The following is a 25,031-nucleotide window of genomic DNA, read 5'->3' as shown; positions in this document are numbered from 1 at the left end:
CTGTTCTTCCCAGCTCTGTCCTCCACCTGCTCTAAGTGTGCCAGCTTGACTGAAATCCACACCTGCGTATTTTGGGACCTTTTGCCTTCAATAAATGATGTTCTAACTTGCAAACTTTTACAAAAAAAAACAAAAAACCACCACCTCAAAAAAGTAGTAAAAGATAAAAAGCCACTAAAATTATTTAGTGCTAATAAAGCATAACTAGGAATTTTAGATGAACAGCTGTATTAGCTTATCACCCCCAGCCACATATAAAAAAAGAGGAAAGCACAGCTAAATAATTACAACACTATTAACATGCAGGAACCACATCATGAGCAACTTCAAAGACCAACGCAGTAAATGAGGTTACATCTACATTTTTAGGAACAGCACATCAACCAATAAGCATGAAATTGTTATGTATTTGCACAAGCATGTTGGAAATGCTTTCACTAGTCAACCCCCAATTCTTATAGACACTTCCATGAAACTGGGCATAGAGAAAAAATAGGCACCAAATAATAACATAGAAAACTACAATTACATTCAAACCTACAGGAAGGCATTATAAATAAAGCATTAAACAAATGCTCACAATAAAGCTCACAGTACAGTTTTTGAAGCAGCTAATCGTGGTCTGTAGTACTATATACCAAAAACAGCTCACATGCAAACTGAAAGCTGTCAGGAAAAAGAGTTGTGCCCTCTCTGAAGCTGCCATACTGCACCGATTGTATTTACATTTCAAAAATTGCATTGCAAAGAAATTTATGTTGTCCAACTCTACAGATGCAGCTAGATAAAAAGCAGCACTTCTGAACCTCAGTGAAACCTACCTTTGCCATCTTCAGAACATGTTACAGCTGTTAAGTCTTGCCTAGCAATAGACATTGGCAATACTTTTCTGGCAGAAATGTTTTCAGTATTAGTGGCAGCAGAGACTGTGGCACTTGCGGTTGACACATTGGATGCGCTTTTGCTCATGGCTCTGTCAAAGTCCTCATCCGTGTCAGAATCATCTGCATGGAGAGGATTAGTAAAACACAGGGGTGCTCGAACAGAAAGAGGAGTATGATCAACAGTGTCACTGGAAGGATGTTCAGCCGGGGTGTTTGATACTAGAGAGAGAGTTTTAACACCGTGACACAAGGTGTCTGAAGACAGCTCTTCAGACACGGACGTACGCAGTGCATTTTCAGGCCCATGTAGTGACCACGTGGCGTGTCCCTTTTCTGTCAGAGGCAGACGATCTGGTCTGGGTGGGGTATCAGACACCTGCTGACTCTGCAGACTTTCTGGTGAAGATATTAAGGCTGTGTTAGACTGTGGCACACTGTACTCCATACATGAGTTTTGAGAAGCATCTACAAATGAATCCCCTGAAATCTGTTCCTGTGGCTTAAAGCTCTTATCAACTACACAGGATGACACAGGCTTAATTTTAATTGCATGTCCCCTGTTCAACAGGGAGTTCCCATCAAAGCTTCGTGGTCCCTCCTGAAGAGGCACCTTCTTGATCTCAAAACTTAAGTTGCGCTCCAGCCTCTTCTCTGTGTGTTCACTGGGTTCATTCTTCCCTGAATGTTCTGTGGATTTATTATAATTCTCGTTGAGGTCTGTTGAATTTTCTGAAGAAACCATGTGCAAAACTGGCTTTGGATGGTATCTGTCATTGTCCTGCCACACCGTAGTGACTGTTGGGTAAGCTGATGGGGGAGATGGTGTTAGGATTGGTGGTACTGGCTGAGGCTCTGGAGGCTGCAAGATTTCTTCTTTAGCATCTCCTTCTACAAGGCAACTGCAAAACAACCAAGACACAACTGTCTAAGTTTTATGGATTTTTACAAGATTTTAGGTATCTATCCATCTCCCACTTCCCAGGGAAGACAGTTTGGATCAATTCTGCCTCTTCTCTCCCCCTTCACTCCTGGAACCAGTCTTAAAGCTGCAGAACTCAATATTCAACACCAACAGAACAGACAACTGGGGATACAAGCATCATAAAGTCACCCCAAGACAAGTAGCTAATGCTGTAATATTAGTATCAAACTCTACACAGAGCTTCCATTGCACACGGAGAACAGTTATAGAATATTACTAGTGGAGTAGGCAAGAATTAAGACAACACACTCAAAATATCTTTCAAAACATCACAAAGACATTCATTCAGGCCACAACTAGTCCTCACTAATAGTTCAAAGATTGCTCACATCCTTTCCCAGAAGCATTTTGCAAAGACATTGCTAGACAGGCCCTCTTGTGGCAGCATTTCACTACTTTTTTCCTTAAGTGGCTCTGAGAAACTTGACATATGGAATTGAAATTTCAATAAAGCCAAGAAAGATTTCTTTAAAAAAAAATCCTTACAGCCCACTTAACACTGAATGTCTTCCTTCCATTTTATTTTCCTATACATACCCAAGAGGATTTTATTTTTATGTTTGTGTATTTAATAGTCTCCGCTTAGTCGCAAACCAAATTTAGCCGACATGAGGTATGTACAACATAAAAAATATTCCCAGTAGAATTTATGATCCAAATTACAGTGCATATTAGTGAGACCACAGCACTTAGAACTGCAGTTTATCTCAAGCTACTTAAAAGGAGAAGTTCTTCAAGCATATGGTCAGATTAAACGCAGAGTAGTTGACTACAAACATTTAGCATAACCGATGGAGGCATTTTTATGATTTCCATTCCTTTAAAAATCCAGCAGGACCTGGAAAACCTCGAGAGGTGGGCCCATGAGAACATCATCAGCTTCAACAAAGCCAAGGGCAAGGTGCTGCACCTGGGTTGGGGCAACCCCTGGCACTCATACAGACTGGGGGATGAACAGACCAAGAGCAGCCCTGTGGAGAAGGATTTGGGGGTGCTGATAGAGGAGAGGCTGGACATGACCCAGCAGTGTACAGAAACCAGCTCACAGTCCAAAAAACAACCACGTGTCCTGGGCTGCATGCAAAGCAGTGTGGCCAGCACATGGAAGGAGGGAATTCTCTGCCCCTATACTCTGCCCTCATGAGACCCTCCAGCCTAAGAAGGACCACACAATTGCACAAGAACTCTGTCTACAAGAGAAAGGCATTGGACAGGCTCTCATTATTTGTCTGCATGCCACATAATGAGCAAAATCAAAGTACTACTTTGGCTCCCTACTTCCAAACCAAGAGAAGGACTCAGCAAGTGCAAATTCTTGAGACTATCATGACATATAGGAAAAAACCCCAAACCAAAAAAACCCAGGGACTGTCTCACAACTGAATCTTGTAGAGAACTAAAAGCATACCTGTCTTGGGACAGGCTACAGCATGTGTTTCATCCTTGCACCTTTGTTAGCACCAAGCTATAGCAGTATGGGTTGCAGAACTAAAATCTTTATACACGGGATTCCATACTACAGAGAACCATTTGGATTCCCAGTTTGTGAAAATCCTAACCTCCTCAAGTACTGCAAGCTTCCCAGTTGCCAAATTATCTTCTACAAGTTCCTGTACCTTTGTATCTGGAAAACCACAGATCCCCTTTCAATTCTGGGTGATTTCTTCCATTCCTTGCCTGACTCCTGTCACAAACAGTTGGGCCTCAAATTCCTTCTCTTCCTCTCCTCCCTGCACTTGTATATTGCAGTTTTTCTTTACATTAAAACAGGAGAAATACAAAGCATATCAAAGCAATTTGACAGTAGTAATTTGGGAACTCTTGCCTCTAGATGTTGTTGAAAAATGAATAAGCTTGAGAACAAGTTGTTCGCCTTAATTAGTAAAGATAAGATAGGAAAGGGGGGGGACGACATAAGTCTTGCTTGAACTTAATACACACTAAGGACAAGAGAATTCCCTCCTCTGTTCCAACTGGGGAGGAGAAGACAGGGAGGGAGACAGTGAGTCCACTTGCACAAATCTTTACATGCCCCCTTTTACCAGCAGTGATGCTCATCAGTAATCTCCACTAAATCCTCCTACTGAAAATCATGTTTTTCCCTTATTGACCTGATTTTCCTGACCCAGAGTTATTTGCAATCAGCAAAACTAATTTCTTATCTGGTACAGATCTAACATTAAGTATTACAATTAGCTAAAGGAGCAAATTAGCATTAAACTAGCTATAACAAGGTTATAGGTCCACAATACCAGTCAAAATTCATTAAGTTCTTCACCAATTACTCTTCAATAAAATCACTCTACCCTTTGATCCAATGGTAAACAGAGCCTCACTTGTATTCAAATAGTTCCCTTAGATGTATCCATAGAACTGATACAGGAAATGCTGCATAAATCAGCAGCCCAAAGGTTGATTAAACAACTTCCTCCTACACAGCTCAACAGAACTACTATGATGTTCCCCATTATCACTCCTTCATTCTTAAATGAGAGCTTACAGTGAAGAAATGAGAAATTATTTGCCAAAATAATTATTTGCCTTATAAATATTGAAAGATATCTGTCCTCAGCAATTGAGATGTCTAAATAGCACACTAATGTATTCTTTTCTCTTTAAATTAGGTAATGGATCCCAATAGGTAACATTTTTTCCATTTCACTGGCATTTTTCTATTTCACATGTTCTGCATAGCAAATAATGTTTCTGTTTGTTTTTACACAGCAGAGATATTAAGATATGGACACATTCAGAAGATCTCTGTTTGGCAGTACTTTTTTCTAAAAGTCTTGTGACTCTTGGCCATTTTGGGCTGCTGCACAATGCTGTCTTTGGGCATGTCCTTCAACAGCTATGCTTCAGAGACATTTCTAGAAAATTATCTAAAAATGAACTACTAGTACTGTTGAAAACAACATGAGATAGTAAGACCAGATTGATTTAAAATACCAGGAAACTAACAGAAAGCTCATGAAAGAGGATATTAAGACAGAAAAGAGTCAGTGAACCAAAGAAAGCCAGGCCATTCAAGTAAGAGAAGTAGACTTCCATGTATTATACCTTTAAATATAAACACATACGGTTGCAAAATCTCACTGTGTGATAAAAAAAAAAAAAAAAAAAAAAAGCTTTGTCATGACTCAGCCTTCAAGTGCCTCTTCAGATACAACTGCTCCTGATTATCTTGGAATGCCACTACCTGGCACTTCCTCATTTACAGCTGGATATGGAATTTCCCTGGGTGATCAAGGCAGCTTTTTCATACACTTTTACTGCCACACAGCCTGAGCAGCTGTGCCCTAGTGCCAGCGGCTTCTCAGGTGTCAGGCAATAACAACTTTTAAAAATTATTTTTCATAGTAACAATTAGACACAATTTGTCAAAAGTACTAATTTGTAAAAAAAAAAAAAAAAAAACAAAAAACAAAACAAAACAAAAAAAAAAAAAAAAAAAAAAAAAAAAACAAAAAAAACAAAAACCACAAAAACCCAACACCAGCCTTCCCACAGCTTTAAATAAAAAATGTATACATGAAAAAAGGCATTTATTGCTTTTTCTGCAGTACATTATACATTTTTAAAATGTTTTAAAATCTAATCCATTCCACTTCTAATGGAAAAGAGCTCTATTACTACAAGTATGCACAATGGGTTCAGATTTAAATGAAACTTGGCCAGTGTTCAAAAGAAAAAAAGCCTTAAGTAATCCATGGTTATTCTATGCAGCATACTGCAGGGTATTTCAAATAAAAGAGAGTGATGCCAAGGTCATGGAATGCAGCTGCTATGAACAACCAAAAATAGATACCAAGCTCTACATCCTCCCTCATAATTAAAATAGGGAAATTAAACTCAACATAAGCAGGCTGAAGCTAGACAACCACATTATTCTACTTCAGCATTAAATCACTTCCATCCACATGAAAGAAAAGCTGCACTCCAGTGAGTGAAGCTGTTGCAAATGTACAACAAATAATTTATATAAAAGTACAATGAATTAATAAAAATAACTAGCTTGTGAATTTCTCTCTTAAAATTTACTTACAGAGGCTTTTTGATTTTTTTTTTTAATTGTGGCATACAAATTAGAGACAGTTAACAAAGAAGGAACACCCACCAATGAGTTTTAGCTTAGCTTTGCAGGAGATAGAAAGAGATGGTTTGCAGGGCTTGAAATGAAACAGAATAACACATAACCCTGGAAATGTATTTACTATCATTAGGCTGAAGTCCAAACAGAATCTGATGAGAAGTTAAACTGCTACAGTATTTCACCTTTTCTCCTTCAGACAGCAACACAGAGCTCTTCATTACACTGCATACAAAAAAGCTGTTAAATCATCTTCACTTTTTATGAGTTTGTGTCTAACTTTATGCTTTGATTACAAACTGATTTGAACTTTAAAATAAAGAACTTTTTGTAACCAAGCCTGACTAAAATAAACCACCTCTTTTCCCAAATACTTTTAGAATCAACTGTTAAGCACACAAATATTTCAAGGACTAATACTTAAAGGTATTGAGGTGCTCCCTCTGACACATCAGTCACATAAAAATCAAGTGCAGTCCTGAACTGTAAACCTAAAATTTAAGTTTTTTGCAGTCTTATATCTAATAAAGTTAAACCTTACTTATGCCCTCTTCCTACCTTAACCTGAAAATAATTAGAACATGTCTAACTAAGGCTTTCCATCCCAAGTCCTCTAAAGAAAGGTACCTTTCATAAGAAGTGATTAACTGCCAAGCCAAGTAATTTCTAGGATAAGGTGCTGATGTATGCACTAATGAGTTGTTCTTGTTTACCTCTATAATAATCAAGGAGTAATATTAGAATTTTATTTATGTTGACATCAAATGGAGAGAGACATTAAGCTAAATGACTACACTCACATATTGTACAGCAAGTTTAATTACATTAAAGCATTACAAGGTGAGAAAAGATTGGAAGGCAGTACAATTCCAAAATCTCTAAAACAAGTACAGGTAGATGCTTCATGGTGACCTAAGCAAATAAAACACCAATTTAATACCAATATAATAACAATATCCTAAAGATACTTATAACTTCCAAGAAGATGTAAAAGCAGCCTAGAAAGTATCACTCCTTTCCCAATACACACCCAGGCCAAAGCAGGTACTAAAAGGAGTAACTACACCTCTGAGTAAGCTTCCTGCCTTGCATGGTGAAAGTCTTTAGTGATATCTCATCCTTAGCACAGACAAGAGAATTTACATGATATTAGATGCACTTTCAGAAGAAGAAATCTTAAAGTCTAAAGAAGATACTGAGATGATTTCATTATATTACAAACAGAACAAGAAGAGTGAGCAAGCCACCTTGACAGAAAAATTCTGCCATGTCCTGAGTGGTTAGCCAGTGGAAAGGGCTGCAAAGGAGATGTCACCATCTCATCCAGCAGACCTGGGGCTCTCAGAAGACAACTAAGAGGCATCACAGACTTCCCTGTCTAAGGCAAACATGGTTTAGTCCAGTAACAATATGGAAAACAAGCATCCTGAGGCCAAGAAAATATCCCAACTTTCCTCCTGCTCACTCAGGAGCATCTCAGGCAAGTTCACCTGAAATCAAGCTGGCCCAAAGTACTCTGCACTATCAGTCCCTATAGCCCTTTTTGCTTTAGAAAACAAAGCAAATGTTAAATCTTCCCTTTAAAAATGCAGCTTGCTTTACTAAATACACACTATAAAGCCATTTACAACACAGATGATAAAGAATATAAAAACCTTTTTTCTTTTCAGAAATAGCTTTAGCAACTTGCTTGTAACCTGTTCAGAGACAGTGAATGTAAAACTCAAGTTCACATTTGGCTGACAACCTAAAAATGTTTCCTTGTGAACATGGGGATTAAATTAGAATGTTTCACTGATTCTGCTCTCCCATCCTCCCCAGGAAAAGGATGTTAATCTATGCAGAAATATCCACAAACTTGCCTCTATGTCCTTACTGAATCAGGCTGTAGATTTGTAAAATTATCCCCCACATCAAGAAAAAAAACCATGCTCATTAGTGGGTATTTTGAGCAGATGTGACTAATAGCAAATAAAGTCTTTCCTCAGAAGCATCTTCCAGGAGTAGTTTAATTAATTGTTTTTCAAAAATAATCCCCATTTTAGAAAGACAACAGCTTTGCTAAAAGCTTCCATTTATTCACCTCTAAGAAACCAATCTGCCTGCCACTGGTGGCAGATGGGAAAGTATGATTTTATGGAAACAGGCCCAAAAAAACCCCGGGCTTTAAGGAGAGATTAAAAGATTTTAACTTAATGCAGCAAGTAAAGAACAATGCAGTGCAGATAAGACAGATGTGTGCTTAAACACGAATTACATGAATTATACATATGTTAATATTACATGAATATATAAAAATGATAAAACTAAAGTACACCTAAGATTATTTCAAGGAACATTTGGAAACAGTAAGGAAATAATCTATTGGATAGTAACCATATTTCTAAGCTCAGTGATTAAGTTTCAAGAGCTTGGAACTCATGAGCACAGGTTAATTGACTCCTCTGTCATAATCTTAATGTACATAACTGAATACAATCACATTCCCATCAAATCTGAATAAGGTAACAAATATATTGCCTACATATCACCAACCATGTAATTTCTTTGTAAAAAGAAATTACTTCCATCTCTTTATTTTAAAGGTATTACACTTTACTTATGCCTAAATATTATACAAGAATATCAACTGGCTGGTGGTTTCTTATGTCATTTGACAACTTTAGGAAACCCAAGTGCTCACCTTATGTCTATTTAACTACAGGCAATGTAAGACAGGCAAGATCATCTGACAAAGGCTGCTACAGGCTCTCTACAAACCATCTGGGGGACTTGAACACCTAGTTCAGGAGAGTTGCTTCTTTAGCTATCTTAACACTTGGGCTGGGTACCCATTTTAGGCTGATGAATCTGTTGGTGCAGATTTGCTTTTTGCTTCTGTAAAGCTATGACTAGGTATTTTAAGAACTAGAGAAGATTTTCCTCTGCTGAACAAAAGGATTGGTGAGACCAATTCTTCTCAATAATAACAGCATTTGGTTGCCTTACACTAGTCAAAAGCAGTACTTGTCTGAGATTTCTCTGGAATAAATGGGTATATTTTTGTCTCCAAAAATGGGGGTTCAGTCATTATTTGAGGCTATTTTAAGTTTGTTTTGCTACTATTACCTAGCAGAATTAAAGCACAAGTAGATCTAACATATCTGACTAGTAAATGTGTCTACTCACAGATAATCACTGCAAGGTTGTGGTCTATTTAAACACCGACTTCACAAAGATAGCTTATATTTAGAGTGAATTAAAAGACTTATATTTGCATTACATATATGTCTATTTATAAACACAACATATTCATCCTAAGTCTTTTTGGTATCAGTAGCTTTATTCTATCTTTTATTCCTCTTTCAGCTCAAAATATTACAGGAACACAGTTAACTACCTGCGCGTCCGTGGAGGCTTTGGTGGAGGAGAATCCTGTTTCTCAGCATCTGAAGAACTGACAGCATTTTCTGTATTATTTTCATCCTGATTAAAAGAAAAAAAGGGGATTTTTACTCATGGCTGTAAAGCCGATACACACAATATTTGAACTGTGAGGTCCAAAGATCTGTAATGACACTTGGCAGTAATATATAACAATATGACCTATTTTTGATTACTATATAGAGATCACTTTGAAAACTCTATTCTAAATGCACAAAATTATTTTTTTATCTTGTGTATCCAACTTCAAATTTTTCTGACTGAACATTTTGGTCCACTTGCCAATGAACAATCCACTAGAGGAAATAAATACTCAAAAGCTGATCTTTCTCTAGTAGTGAGCAAGCTCTCATACACCCTCCTAATTATTCACGTTGAATAATTAAATGAATAATTGGATAATAAAGCATTTATTTTCCAGTCAGTCTAATTATTTCTACTTGTACAATCACTCCAATGAAGACAAGAATAATCTACAGTGTTGTAAGAAAATAAGAAAGCTCTTACCCACTTGTCTCCTAACACATTGATCTAAAACGCTCCCAAATAATTCCCATTAGTGTACAACCAAGTTGAATTTACTCAGCAAAGCATGAAGATTTTAATTTCCCTTTAGGACCATAAATATAAAAGACATATTTTATATATGCACGTATTTATAAATCCATACACACTTACATGCACATACATGTAAAATACTGTGGGTTAACCCTGGCAGGAAGCTAAGCCCCACAGAGCCTCTCTAATTTCTCCACTCCATCCCTGGAGGGGAGACAGGAACAGCAGGAAAACTCGTGGGTCAAGACAAAATTGTTTAGGAGGCAATGGACAAGTGGACAAGATAAAAAGAAGTAAAACAAGCAATGCAAAAGCCATCACTCATAACCTTGCACAGGTGGCCCTTTGCCAGTTCCTGTCTGTGCAAACACTGTTCAGCAATAGCTGCAGCATTAGCTAAAAACAACCATCAGCACTGTTTTCACCACAGATCTAAAACACAGCACCCCAAGAGTGGCTAAGACGACTATTTAACTACAACCCAGCCACTAAGTGAAAATAAGGAAAAAACTATATACGATTAAAAATCATAAAACAGAACAGTCTAAAGTTGACATACCATTTCCAAACATGTGCCACAGCCAAAGACCCAAGAAAACCAAGGAGGGCCTTAGTGTTCTCTTAACTTTAATGCTTATTTTACCTAAAGACTTTTCTTGAAGGAGTTCTCTTTTGAAAAGCAATCTTAAAAGAGAACAACAAATATCCCAAATTGGTGTAATACATTTCAAAGCACAATACCACATTCAGGCAATAGGGTCTGCTGTCTGCCAGCCTACCTGTTGAGACTGGTGATAGACACTGACCTTCTTTAGTCTTACAGAACAAAAGGGAACTCCCTACTCAATTTCTGCTTCAGATGTGATAGTTGCATTTGAATTCAGTGAGTGGTTTTTGCTTTGGAAGATAAACTCCAAGTTTCCTCAAAAGCTAACTAACTTAATTTAAATTTAGATTAATTAGTTGTATGTTTTTAATTTCCATTACTTATCTTAAAAGTTACCATACTGCTGTTGACTACTGTGAAGAGTCTATTATCAAATCCTATTCCTCAGAGTGTTAACTGGAGCTTTACCTGTGAAGAAAAAAAATTAACTATTTGATCTTTCTTACTGTTTTTCCCTAACTGGCCCCATTAACTTGCTGTCAAATATAACATTGCACAAGTACTCCAGCAGAAATACCCTATTGTTCTTTAATGAATGGATCGTGTTAGCCCTTTCAGGGAAATTGCACAGGGAGTTCATTGTCCTGTTGACCACTAGCTGTAGCTATCAGGGTTTTTTTGGAGTAAGATTCAATTAGCAGATAAAAGCCACTCACATTTAAATGAACACCACTGAAGTTCCCACAGCAGTCAATCAAAGTTGTTTGGTTTTCATAGAATCATAGAACAGTTTGTCTAGGAAGGGACTTTCAAAGGCCATTTAATCCTGCCATGAGCAGGGACATCTTCAAAAGATCAAGTTACTCTGAGCCCTGTCCAAGCTGGCCTTAGCTGTTGTCAGGAATGCCAGGATGGGACATGTACAGCCTCTCTGGGCAACCTATTCCTGTGTTTCATCACCATCATAAAATATTTCTTCTTTCCATCTAGTCTGGATGTACTGTCTTTGAATTTAAAACCATTATGCTTTGTCCTACTCCAAGGGACCCTGCTAAAAGTCTGTCCCCCATCTTTGGTATGAGCCCCCTTGAAGTACTGCAAGGCCACAGTAAGGTCTCCCTGGAGCCTTCTTTTCTCCAGGCTGAACAACCACAACTTCCAGTCTGTCCGCTTAGGAGACTTCTTAGGAGACTCTGTTCATCTTTGTGTCCTTCCTCTGGACTCATTCCAACAGGTCCTTCCTGTGCTGAGGACCCCAATGCTGGATGCAGTACCCAAGGTGTGGTCTCACAGGCATGGACTAGAGGGACAGAATTACCTCCCTTCACCTGCTGCCTGTGCTGCTTTGGATGCAGCTAATGACTGGGGGAAAATATGAATGTGTGTTGTTTTGGATTTTTTTAAATTAGTATGTCTACAGTGGTTTGCATCCAGATTTGGAATCCCCAGCATTGGAAACATTACTGTGGGGCATGAACATCCATCCAACCCCTCTAACAGCTCCTCTAAAAAAGAAAGAAAGCAATTTCCTACTTTTTGACATTAAGTAATGAGTGACCCTAGAGATCATTTTGCCTTTAATGGGCATTAATTTTATTGCCTCATTCAGGCAGGGGGCCATGCTGAAGTTTGGTGCCAAAGATGCTGAGGCTCCCAGAATTCAAAAATAAACTCAGTTTCCTGCTCAATGGCTGTGTCATGTTCCTCCCTACTTCCCCCAGTTGTGCAATGCAAACTCTGAATCTCTCCCTGATGTATTCATTACTATGGACAGCACTAAAGGTTCCCCTTACTCCTAAGTACTAACAACCAAAGCTGAAATGAATGCATCCTAAACAACTGCATCCTGAGAACAGAGCGGGCTGCTGGCCTTGCTTCAGCACTGCAGCACATCCCGGTTTCACAGGCAGAAAGATGCTGGAAAGAGCGAGACTCCACAAGAGATCCTCCCCCTCACCACCAACTTCTCCATCCTACAATAGATCTGAAAAGTCTCTCAGTTCAGTTCCACTAGCACAGAAGTTTTCAGGAACACGTTTCTTATTTATGCACTCAGTTTTCTAAAGGGTATTGGCAAGGGAAAGGGTGTGCCTGTTGGCTCTAGACTAACTTGTCCAGAAAACAAACCAGCAGCTGCATCCCTGTCCTTCTGTGTTTGTAAAATGAAGTGTTTGTGAACAGAATGTTTCCTTAGATATGCTTTTCTCACAGGCAGAAGAAAAAGCTTATTAAAGAAGCTAGCATATGTCAAAGCTTTATACAACTCCATGTATGCAGTAAGAAGCTGTTTCTAGTTGAGACAGGCAGAAGTAGCTGAAAAGGCACTGCCATTTTTGCTACTGGTAACAGAACATATAAGATGTACAAGGCTTACAAAAATGTATATAAATTCAAATGTCCAAGGCACATACACAACCACAGAGTTTACAAAAACAATTCATTGAAAAAAAAATTTAAGCCCCCAAACAAGCAAAACCCAGCAAGAAAACCTGCATACACAAAATGGTACTTTTAAATTGAACACCAGAAAAGCCAGTGGTTACCCCAATTTTGTACACAGGGAAGGCTTCAGGCAGAGAGGTGTTCAAAGCTTTCATTTGTGCATCAGGTTAAACTCCAGATCAATTCACTGTTTAAGTTACACTGAATGAGGAGCAAGAATTATTGCAGGAATTACTATCACCAAAAAAAGAAGTACTTTGCCACTTTCCTTAATTAGCTCAATGGATTGATGTTTCTGTGAAGGCTTTGTTTACTTTTAGATAAGTCATTCCCTGTTACTTGTTCTCAGTTCTGTGTTACAAGAAATAGGGAATAACCAGTATTTTGAGTATTTACCCTTGAGGGACATCAGCTCACAGATTTCCCTGTCATATATCAAATTCAGTGACTAGGCAAACATGCAGAAAAACTAGCAGAGAGCAGAAACAAGGAAGCCCAGCTCTCAAAGTGAATATAGGGTATCTCACTGGGATGACTGCATCTGTTGAGAAGAGCAGATGGTGGTATTAAGAAAAAGCCTTCCACAGCCTTCCTAAGCACAGCTTATTGACATCAGTCAACACTCCCTTGCTTCTCTAGACAGATGTTGCATTCTCAGGCAGAGCACAATTTTTAAAAGTATCAGCTTAGACAAACCAGGACAACATACGTAGCTCACAGGTGTCATCATACAGAATAATGGTTTAAAAATGGATTAACAAATGTGTAATTCACTAAGTGTTTAGTGTAGCACCCTGCTTTCTCACAGAAGACAACTGTCCTACTGTGGCAGGCTTCTCACTGCAACGTGTTTAAACAAAAGAACAGGATCTTTCCCCAATCTTTGTGTCTATATGCATCAAATGCTCCACAGTTCAAGAGCTCCCTTGGAGTGCTTGCCTGAGGGAGTAGCTACTGAGATCAAGTGAAACTGCTCATAGTTAGAAATTTCTAGGTATTCTGTTAAATTGCACATATATAGACGTGTGCATACCTACCTATGAAACACTACATTAACAAATGACAAGACCATAAACTCAAATACTCTGTGTAGATTGCCCCTAGTCTACTAAAATGCAAAGTAACTTATGTTCCTGTAGTAATGCAGAAAAATAAGAAATTCTCAGGGCAGATGCAGTGTCTAAATCCAGCTACGGTTACCCAAACTGTGCTGTCACCTCCCAGGGGGATTCTTGCCCCCACCTGCTTCCTCCACTGGCTCAATCACCAAGGAGTGCTGTCATTACCTTCAAGCAAACAGAAGATCATAGTCTTAGACTGAGATTTCACACACACTGCCTACAATTCAAAACTTTTTGCCCAGGAATTGCAATGTATCATTTTCTTTTGGAACTCACAGTGGAAATATTTCATGTCATTCAGAAGCTTTCTGTACTGGTAAAATACTGGCAAATTTACTGCAAAGACTCCTCCAGAAGTAATCTCATGTTTTCCCTTAAAAGGAATAGAGGCATTCCTTTTGCCCTTTTCATAAAGCAGCATGGGAATCACTGAGTTTCAGTAGATAAAAAGAGAAATACTTCAGATTGAAATGATACACTCAAGTGACTCAGATTAAATAAAACATTCCAACAGAGGCAACAAGATAAATGTCTCTGAAGAAATACATGATTTTTTAGAATGCTATGATGACAAAAAATATCCTTCCAAGCTGCCAAACAGCAGAGAATATGAACAGCACAGTCTTTTCACTTACAGTTTCTAAACCATTAATGTTTCAAATAACATCCTTCTTATAGCAGCTGATTCCTCCATGACTTCTAAAAGTGCAGTCAACCACAGTAACAGAACTCTGTCACTTTGACAGCACGAAATGCAAGAGACACTGGAGAGTACCAGCACTGCCAGATTTTGGAGAAAGTGTTTATTAACACAAGCTTCTGCTCATGGGTAAGGACAAAACAAGGACTTGCAGTACTGTAACATGCTTGGTACTGTCAAGAGAAAAAAATTCAATGAGAAACATTTTTGAACTGAGAGTGAGTTTGGTTGTCTGTCTTTTAACCAGTTTTATTTTTCTGATTTCCAAACATCCAACTTGATGAAATTCCATACGATTCAGACTTGCCAAGACAGCTACAGTTGACTTCAGCTCATGAAGACCCTTCTCAAATAACTCATAAAATATTTTACTGATACAAATCTGACTGATACCTTATCAGATGACCCAGACTAATGATCTCGCATATATTTCAAATCTTCCAAACCCAACAGCAAGTGTAATAGTTTCACAGCAGTTCTAACAAAGCCAGTGATGGTGAGAAGCACAGTTATTGACTTGAAATACATGACAATCAAGAACTTCAGTGGGAAGGGCTTCAGTCCAAGATTCTGTTCCAATGTAATTGTTTGGTAACTTGAAACTACTAAGTGGGGGTGTGGAATAGTTCTGATTATCAAATTTAGTATCTGAATTCTTTCCTTATCTCAAAAAAAAAAAAAGGCTCCTGAGCAGCAATTCTTCACCCTGAAATTTGGCTGCTGTGGGGTACTGTTGAAAGTACTGGTATCTGAGCACAGCTTTCTTTATTTCATTTCATTTAAATACTTAGTGCTATGTTAAACATTTGTAGTTCTACACATTCACAATAGGTATAACTATATGGTAAGACTATGCATTTACTACATTAAAGCACATCATGTATTTTCTAAGTGGTTTTGAATCCATCAAATTCTAATGGAAATTCTAACCCTCTCATAAGTGTATTTTCAAACACTGCATGCCTTGCTGCTGACTTTTTACAGTATTGTTTCCAGCAGGGCAAAGCTGGCAAGTTCACAGGAACACACGTTCAGGATTGTGTCTGAGCTACTTGCCCATGAATGCTGCCCCTCACTGCCAATCAGATTAACTTTTTACTGGGATGTTACTGGCAAGACCTGCTTACAGTCCCTGGAACTCAACCCACTTCAAACACTGCTTGAAGTGAGAACAGCAACAGGAAAACAAAAGCATGAAACCAACCCTACAGAGCACTCCAGCTCTTCAGAGAATTATCAAAATAGAATAAATGACACATTTCCTCTTCAGCCCAGTAGCATCTCCTACTTAACAAATAGTAATATATCCAAAGTAGGCAGATTAATTTCATTTGGAATTGTTTTCATTGGACATAATTAAAACCATTCACATATTGAAGATTTCATAGCTGCTGTAGCATCTGCAGGCAGAGTAACATACATGAAGGAGCCTTAGAATATGACATTGTCTTTTAAAAAGTTACTTGAAAACTTCCTGCCTCAGAATTAGTTTTTTAACCAAGATACATCCCAGAATGCTTGTTTGTTTTTTAAAATAAAGCAAACTAGAAAATTTCTGGGGAAAATCAGACATTATATACAATAGATGCTACATAACACTCCTGGAGGTAAAAAATGAGCTTTGTCAGAATATCAAAGTGATGTCACAAGTGAGCTTCGAAGTTTTGAGAAGCAGGTTAAAACTAGAAGAAAATATTTTACTGGATATGTGAGGTTTCCTTTATAAATCCAGAACAGAAGCTAAGTCTATACCAGTTAATTCCTTGAAAGAAAATCTTCTAACAAATGGACAGTATAAGTCTAAGTACCAAAGTTTTAGATACAGAAATTCTTCATCCATGAGACTTCTCCCCTCAATCCTTCTGCAGAATTTTTCAAGTTACAGTAGGAAGAAGCATCATTTCCAAACATAAAAAAGGCTATGTCTAGTCAGACAAAGATTTACTTTGCCCTGTTTCCAGCAGTGATCAAAAGGGAGCTTCCAGGGAAGAATAAGATCAGAACAGACATAAAGGGATCCTTCCCTAGAATGTTTTCCAATGGATTCCAACTCTGGAATTTCATAGGTCAGAGGTTAGTGAAACTCACAGAAGAAGATTCCAAGATGGTGAGATATTCACCCCAAAGATACATACTTTCAGCTGCAAGGAGTTCTGCAATTTCATGTTGCATTTTTTATACAAATGACACTTTTTTATGAAGTCTTTCAGGTCTCACTGGTATCCTTTAGAAAAAGTTAATAGTAATCAGCTTTCTGTTGTTACTTGGCCTCTGTTGCATCTAACCTCAGCCACTTTTCTCCACCTCAGTCTGGCTGTTCTTCAGATTGAGCTTTCCAGCACCTTCGATCCTTGTCCAGTTGTTTAATGTTCAAATTCTGGTTTTGAGATAAGCAGACTTGACATGCGGTCAGTAGTCAAACTGCAAGGTACTCACACAAGGACATTACATTCTCTGCTCTTACTAGTTTCCAAGTAACTGCTAAAATTCCATTTCCTTTACAACTTGTTGATCACAAACCAAGATTATATCCAAGTAAAACTCAAAACTCACACTCCATCACTGCCTTGTCAGAGCTGGGGTTTATCCCTCTCTCACCCCCATACACATTACCTATCCATTTTCTATTTGGTCTTGTTTTAATAGTCAGCAAATCTCTCAAGCTGTGCTGAAGACAGCACTTGCCTTTGTTACAGAGTATCACCATACTGTGCCACAGCTTTGCTCATCTTCTGGAATATGTAAGTCATTTAGTATATATAGTAATAGGACTAAGTAAATAAGAGACACACTTGATTCTATATAAGAGCACAGACACATGTAAGATTTAAGTCAAATAATCAGAAGACACAGTAGACTGATCTACCCATTATTTTATGACAAAACTCACGTACTTAAAAATCACTTCTGTACAAAGCTAATCAATCTGCATATTCCAAAGCCTGCCATGCTCATTTCTCAGGGGGGAAAAAAAAAATCAAAAAAAAAATCACACATCACCTTAATCAAACCTATAACAAACAAAAGCAGCCAGCCCTATCCATATTGCATTTAGTCAACAGGCTTCTTGCTATGACTAAAGACCTTGTAAGTACTGCATGAACTGATATAAATTCTTAGGAGTTAGCAGAAAGGTGGATGTCTTTAATCCAAGAATTGAAAACATTCTATACTTCCTAAAAAGCACTGCAGAGGACAGCTAACTCCCTACAATAAATGGGATGTTCATTAATAAAAGCACATTTAAAATTGCTTCCAGATATTTCAAAGAGTCCTGGAGATACGACTCATACTCCCTCTAGACAGCTATGGAATCTACACAATTAGGGACAGAAAATCACTGAATAAACAAAATACAGTCCAGGGACAAAGGGTGGGACAGAGTTATGGGCTGTGGGAGAGAAAGAATATATTAATCCAAAAAGCCATTTTTCACATAGTGCCCAGCAACAGCCAAGAAAACATATCTAAACATAAAAAAGAGAATAAACCTATAGGAGACATGAAATTTAAAGGGGAAGGACAGAAAGACAGAAAAATCCTCAAATACTGTGAATACCAATGAAGAATATTTTTTCCACTTCCTTCTCCTTTGTTAAAAGGGTAGAGCATGAAGCTCCCTGACAAAAGCATTTTAAACTTATTTTTCTCTCCCCTAATCTATTCCAATGCAAGCAGTACTTTAAAAAACATGAGAAGTTAATAAGATCACACCATTGAACACTTGAAAAACAACTTCACAGGAGAATTTTCATCAGAAGCTAACAGCTACATATGGGAAAGACACCTACCACTCCGTCTGCAATCTTCCAGTCTGCACAGCTTTCATATTTTTGCAGTTGCTTTTCAAATAGTTGTGCTATGGCTCGATGGACAAGTTCATACTGCTCCTATAATAAGGTACCAGACAAAAATTAATGCACAAGATTTTTTTAAAGAATAATGATATATTATCACATTCATTTTAAAACAAACTATACCTTTGTTTGCACTGCAGAATGCCTCTGTGTCCTCATTTCCTGTATTAAATTAAATACATTGAATTCTTCAGGTATTTTCTGAAATACAGAAGCAAATTAATTACAATGACATAATTGTCAGAACAACAATACAAAAGCTGTTAAACATAAAAAAGTGTAGCTTTTATAGGTAAAACTAATCTATTCTCTCCACACTGCAACTAATTAATATTTTTTCAAAGCAACTCCAAACTGACATTTAATTTAGACCAGATGAGAGCATTTCAAGCATTTTTAATGACACTGATGACAATGATAACAATACATCATAATCTAAAAATTTCAGAATGAACGTTATCCCTTTATATTTGAACTGCTCAATACATCAGAGACTGAGAAAGTTGAATTCAAAAATCAATTTGCATTGAAATTTATTTTTTAAAAATTAGAATTTTATAGTGACCTTTTTAGATAAAAACTTGCTGTCAAATGAAAGTAAGTTCCTATTAAAACACAAATGCAATGAAATTAAACATCCAACCTGTCAAGAGAGTTCTACATTCTCTTAAACATTTCAGTATTTTTGAACACTTGGAAGCTCAATCAATTGCTGTTATGAAATTACAGAATGTCCTAAAACTTCTTTTAGGATTCCTTACCCCAGCTTTAAGCAAATTCCATGTATAATCTATGGCACAGATGGCTCCTGTTCTTCCACACCCTGCACTATGAACATAAACAGAGAGGTGTTAGATATTACTTAAATTTGATTAAAAAAACCACTATAAGCCTTGTATTTCAAAAAGTCTATGTTAAAAAAAATTATCCAAATCCCTCAATCATCACTAATTTCACTCAGCCTGACACTACTGTGTCTTAAAAGTAAAATCAGCAGTGCAAAATGCAGCACTGAATCTTTTAATGCAAGTTTTCACAGCCACTTGGAACTGCAGTCATGAAAGATGATTCAGTGCTGACAATTTTATTGCTTCTTTCTTGTCACATTATTCCCAGCAACTACTGCTTCCTCAGGTGTGGCCTTCTCCAAGTTTAATGATAAATGATGTAAAATGGCAGAACAGACCACGTTTAAAGACTTGCCACATTTTTCTGATTTAGTATCACATCTGTATTTTCTGCTTTTTAGCTAAAAACATAAATCTGAAAATTTAAGAATGACGGCAAACTATCTTATTTTTCCTAATTGTATTAATTCATCTGTTTTACACATGCAGAATTATAGCTCATGCTTATTAATTACATTATAATTACACTGTTATAACGAATCAACATTCAGAATTCTATTGACATTCAAAAAGAACAGGACAAAGTGAATAGATTTTAGTGCTAAGACAGTTTATGGTTTTAGACCTCATTAAAGAGTGACAACTCCAAAACAGAATGCAGCCCTTGAAGAGAATAACTAAGCTCTAAAGAGTTAATAAGTCCCATGAATTTAACGTGTCCTGGCTTATAAATCTGAATTCAATTTTTCCTGACATAACACATGAACTTCTGTTGCTTTAAAAAGCATAAAAAACAATAGGCAAGATTTCCAGATAAATTGTCAGAAAGTGTCAATTGAGCAAAATATTTTCATAGCAGTTCAGACTAAACAGTTCTTCTGTTTGCCAAATTTCAGGTCAAGGATGAAACTGTTGTTCAGAACTATAGACCTCCCAACCGGAAACTATAGCCTGGCTCATGAAAATCTTTTTTGTCATATTAGAACACAGACAGAGTTCTTAGTGCTACACGTGCTACATAGGTCTCCTGTTGAGAATGGAGCTTTTACTCCCAAGCTGATTTGCAGTGATCTTCAAAGTCTGTTTTATCTTCATGAGGATTTAAGAACCTGAAAACAGGTCCCCTTTTAAGGGCTCCTTTTCTGATTGATATTCTGTCTTAAACTGAAATAAAAGCAAAATTTCACTGTGGCATCAGTTTTAAGAAAATGAAGCCTGTGTGATTTTAAATTTTGACACAAGTGGTTTGTTTGTTTTTTTCCAAGTAAAATAAATAAATAAATAAATTCTGACTTAGAACCAAAACTAGCACATCCCATAACAAAAGTCTAGACTTCAAAAGATGAAAATGTTTAAAAATTAAAAGATAAATACATTTGATACCTGCAATGTATGCAAATAGGAACATCTTCATGTTCCTGATATTCTCTCATCAAGCTGATCATATCCAGAATAGAATCAAAAGATGAAGGGACATCGTGGTCAGGCCAGTTAACATAGTGAAACTGATAGACACTACGAGTCTCCTAAGGGAGAGGCAGGGACAAAGGTGTTAGTGATAACATATTAGAGTTTGTACCAAAGAAGTAGTTCTATGAACCTTTGCTTTGACAAGCAAAATCATTTACTTGGTTTTTTTTACATCATTTACTAGGGATTAGAAAACTCTACAGCTTATACCACTTCAAAAAATAGAAGAGAAATTCTGAAGTCATATTGGAAGTGCTGCTAACGTATAAGAAGATGCCCTAAGGGACAGTTCAGAATCCTCTCTCTGTTATATGGGTAAAGGACCAACAATCCTGCACCACATGAAAAGTTTCTATGTCCTTAAAGCTGTAAGTTGGAAATGGAGAAAGCATCTTTTATGTGGTCTTTCTATTTGTACTTCAGTAACTTACACTGAGGAAATGAAATGGGGGCAAAGGTGTTGTTTTGTCACATTACAAAACAAAGTGTGTGCACATGTGCACAGGCTCACAGAGGGAAATGAAGAAAACGATAGAAATAATTGAGACCATATCTAAATATGGATCACACTTGCAACAACAATAGGTACACTTTTGTTCTAGTAACAGGAGCTACAATAGTACTAAAGACAAGGCAAGAAGCAGGCTTTAGAACAGCTTAGTTAGTCAGCTACCTGAATCCCTGAAAACTCTTCTCTTTCATCACTATCCAAAGCACCAGCAGAACAAGTAGCTAGTTCTACTGCACCTTTCCATGCTGGTGCCACTCCTCTGGGGTCCTCAAAGTAATGTACTGAAGAGCATGAAGGGTTTGACCCATATTACAGTCTATATGTTTCAAGACCTACACTACCTTCTGTTTAGTTATGTGAGAAGCAACATAGCAGGGCTCTTGAGCATGAAAATTTTTCTATTTGTGATGCTTGACTTTTCCCAGCTCTATGGAAACACCATAGCTAGGTTAAAAGAAAAAAAAAAAAAAACCAAAAAAAAACCCCCACAGCCTAAGAAAGCACAAATTCAAAAATCTAGATGATAATGTAAAACTAGGGTCATCAGTAAAAAGGAAGAGTTACAGCTATCTATTAAGCTCCAGCAAGAAATTACACTTAATTACTTTTTAAAAGACCAGTCATTTTTCACATTAGTGGAATAGTCAGGGAGAAAAAAGGGTTTGTTTTTTATATGAAAATCAAAAATTTGAAAGAACCTTTATAGTTCTTTTTTTCTACTGCCACTTATAAACTAAACAACCAAAGTTCTCTTTTGAAAATAATCAAGTCTCAGTCAAACTGGTTTTCCTTCTAGAAACTAAAATAATCTTGTAGATTCGTAGAATTTTTAAATCCTTTTGCATAGTTTTTTGTGATATGATAATCCACTCTAATGTTGCAGAAGTGACAAAACATAATTATTCTGGAAAACCTGAAAGCCAACTTAAAAGGATATTACTTGATACCACAAATACACTTTTCCTCTCCGATGCAAGGCTATGCTTAGAATTCTTCAAAGAAAGATGAAAAGTCTGTAGTTAATTTTACAGGAATGCTCAGGCAAATCTGCTACATAAATCTGAAGAAAAACCACTTTATCAGATGCACATATCAAATAACACATCTTGTTAACCCTTTCAGCTAAATTGCTCCTCAAAGGAACAAACTTGTTTCCTTGCTTAGATCAAAAGCTCAGCACAAGCCGTAGCTTTTTGTTGCTGCTCAGTTTTTAAGCAGTACACAGGCTTCTAACTGGGACAGAACTCCCCAAAGCCAATAGCCAAACATCATTAGCGTGTAAAGCTAGGCAAGCAAAATACACATCAGCTACAGTTTCTGGTGTAACTAGTTCATACAATATTCAGGTATTAAAAGGAAGGCAGGTTCTGCTTTGGGGTTTTTGGTATCCAGTTCTGGTTTTTTATTTGCACCATTTCAAAAAATGTCACACACCCCAACTACTACACAGAATTTCTGTTATCTAAACTGTCTCACAGCCCAGTCAGCTATGAGCACTAACAGAAACAAACTGATTAAGTTCATGCATTCCTAGCAAATACTGCAGACAAAAATTATTCCCCAAAATTACTCCCCTCATGATTAAGCAGTTTTCATAACTGCTGTGGTATCCATTGTTGAATTGGAACAAAGTTTTGCTAAAGGAAACAACCACAAATGAGACTAACCTGTAATAAATCATTTATTAATGCAGATTAACAATTAAAATGACAGGTATTCCGTAAAATAGACTGTCATGCTTTGTGTTTTTGCAGGAGAACTCTACAGTTTTTATTTACTGGTATCTGCTTTTCAGTCAAATGAAGTCTAACATCTGACATTTTGGTGTAAGTTTATAAGAAAAGCTTAAGACATTTGGGTAAACAAGAACATAGATAACAGGCAAAGAGTTTTGCTATTCCTCCTTTATATACTAAGATTTTAACATCACTTCCAAACTTTATCATTTACATGCATAATCAGCACCTAAAAAAGTGAAGATATTTTCATGAGTTTCTGACATTATATCATTTTGGAGACTTTTGAGCAACCATTGAAGATGAGACCAGAAGTGACTGTATACTTACATTTTGAAATTCAAGTAATAATGTTCTAATGAAGTAATCTGTTCTTGCTTGCTCAGCTTCCTAAACATGAGAAAACAAAAATGCATGGGGAAAAAATATTAAAAACAATATACAACATACAGGACATAACTAAAACCTCACACTTTAAACTCAGGGGTCTTTTTAAATTTATTGGTTTTGTATTTATGATATCCTCAAGAGAGGGGCAATCAAAACACTGATTAACACACCAGCAAGTCAGCTTGCTGTATAAGATGTGCAAAACATGTTACTTTTATTTAAACGTGTGAGTTTGGAAATTAAAGTCTTGTCTGCTCCAAAGTCATCAATAAACCATGTAAGAATATTTCTGAGTACCTTTTACTTTGTTTCTCCATACTTTTAATTTACAGATTGCCTTTCACAGCCATCCCTCTATAACACTTTTGCTGTATAAACTTCAGCCTCTTACCACTCTATACTGCAATGTCTCCTTTTATGTCTTCCTTTTCCATTGTTTTCAGTTAAGGGTATACCTAAAAGAATCACTAATTATCTTGGTTTTGGCCAAAAAACCTAGCTTATAGCTCACAGAATTTTCAAATCTTCCTTTGGAATATCAAGGAAAGTTTATACTGCAGAAATCAGACAATATTATTGTACTTTAAATATCAGTAACATCAGAATTTGAAGGTGCCTTTAAAAACTTGGCATTACAGCTTTCCACAGATAATTTAAAGCATATATGCAGTCTCCTAATGTGTTTCTGTCTCCTCCTGGGAATTTACCATTTCCCATCAACAACTGCAACACTTGGCAGGTTTTAAAGCAATGCAGCCCACATACACCAGAGTACCTAAAGATAACAGATTCTCAGCTGTAGCTAAGAAGTCAATTACAACAAACACACAAACCCCTTTCACCACTATCACAAGGAACACGGGGAAAAAGCCAAATTTTAATCAACTTACAGTAGGAAAAGGTTACTCAGAATATTTATAGAGTAAAATTTGCAAGTATCTATTTTCCTGACTAGATTAATTGAAGCATACTTAACTAATGTTAGACTATTTAAAAGAAGTATTAATAGCAGAATAAACAGGCATGTAAACGCTTTCTTCAACACCTTAAAACACTTCATGCTAATTAACTTAATAAAAAAAACCTATTCCAGTGTTGCTTTCAGTTCACTCAGAAAGCACAAGTCACAACAGACAATACAACTGCAGAAGATTTTGATTTCTTGAGTATGGTACAGACATTGAAGCAGCATACAAAGCTCAAGAAATAATACATAAAAATATGCAAGACCAGGGGACACAGGTTCCCTTCTTAAAAAAAAATAATCATGGAGGATTCAAAAAAACCACACAGCTTAGATATGCAAATTCCTTTGAGAGTGCTTTTGTAAAATTTAGTACTGAACAACTAAAAAGCCCATTACAGTTCATTGAACATTTAAGTTACAAACCCACTAAATACTTGAAAATTAA

At 36.9% G+C, this 25,031-nt stretch overlaps 1 protein-coding gene across 2 annotated transcripts in view; it reads right to left on the bottom strand.

The window, feature by feature from the left end:
- PTPN12 (protein tyrosine phosphatase non-receptor type 12) overlaps positions 1–25,031 on the bottom strand; it is a 70,574-nt gene that overhangs the window by 7,054 nt on the left and 38,489 nt on the right. For both annotated transcript variants that reach the window (XM_014869054.2, XM_014869055.2), the window contains exons 7-13: positions 23,560–23,619; positions 20,896–21,038; positions 19,426–19,492; positions 18,788–18,865; positions 18,599–18,697; positions 9,336–9,421; positions 822–1,783 (exon numbers count right to left, since the gene is read on the bottom strand). In XM_014869054.2, the coding sequence (XP_014724540.2) occupies positions 822–1,783; positions 9,336–9,421; positions 18,599–18,697; positions 18,788–18,865; positions 19,426–19,492; positions 20,896–21,038; positions 23,560–23,619 (1,495 nt within the window). The remainder of the gene's footprint in view (positions 1–821; positions 1,784–9,335; positions 9,422–18,598; positions 18,698–18,787; positions 18,866–19,425; positions 19,493–20,895; positions 21,039–23,559; positions 23,620–25,031) is intronic.

Source organism: Sturnus vulgaris, chromosome 5 (genome assembly GCF_052056855.1).
Source record: "Sturnus vulgaris isolate bStuVul1 chromosome 5, bStuVul1.hap1, whole genome shotgun sequence".
In the NCBI taxonomy this organism is placed as follows: Eukaryota; Metazoa; Chordata; class Aves; order Passeriformes; family Sturnidae; genus Sturnus; species Sturnus vulgaris.
The sequence above is the reverse complement of the archived record's forward strand: the minus strand, read 5'-3'. Positions and strand labels throughout refer to the sequence as shown.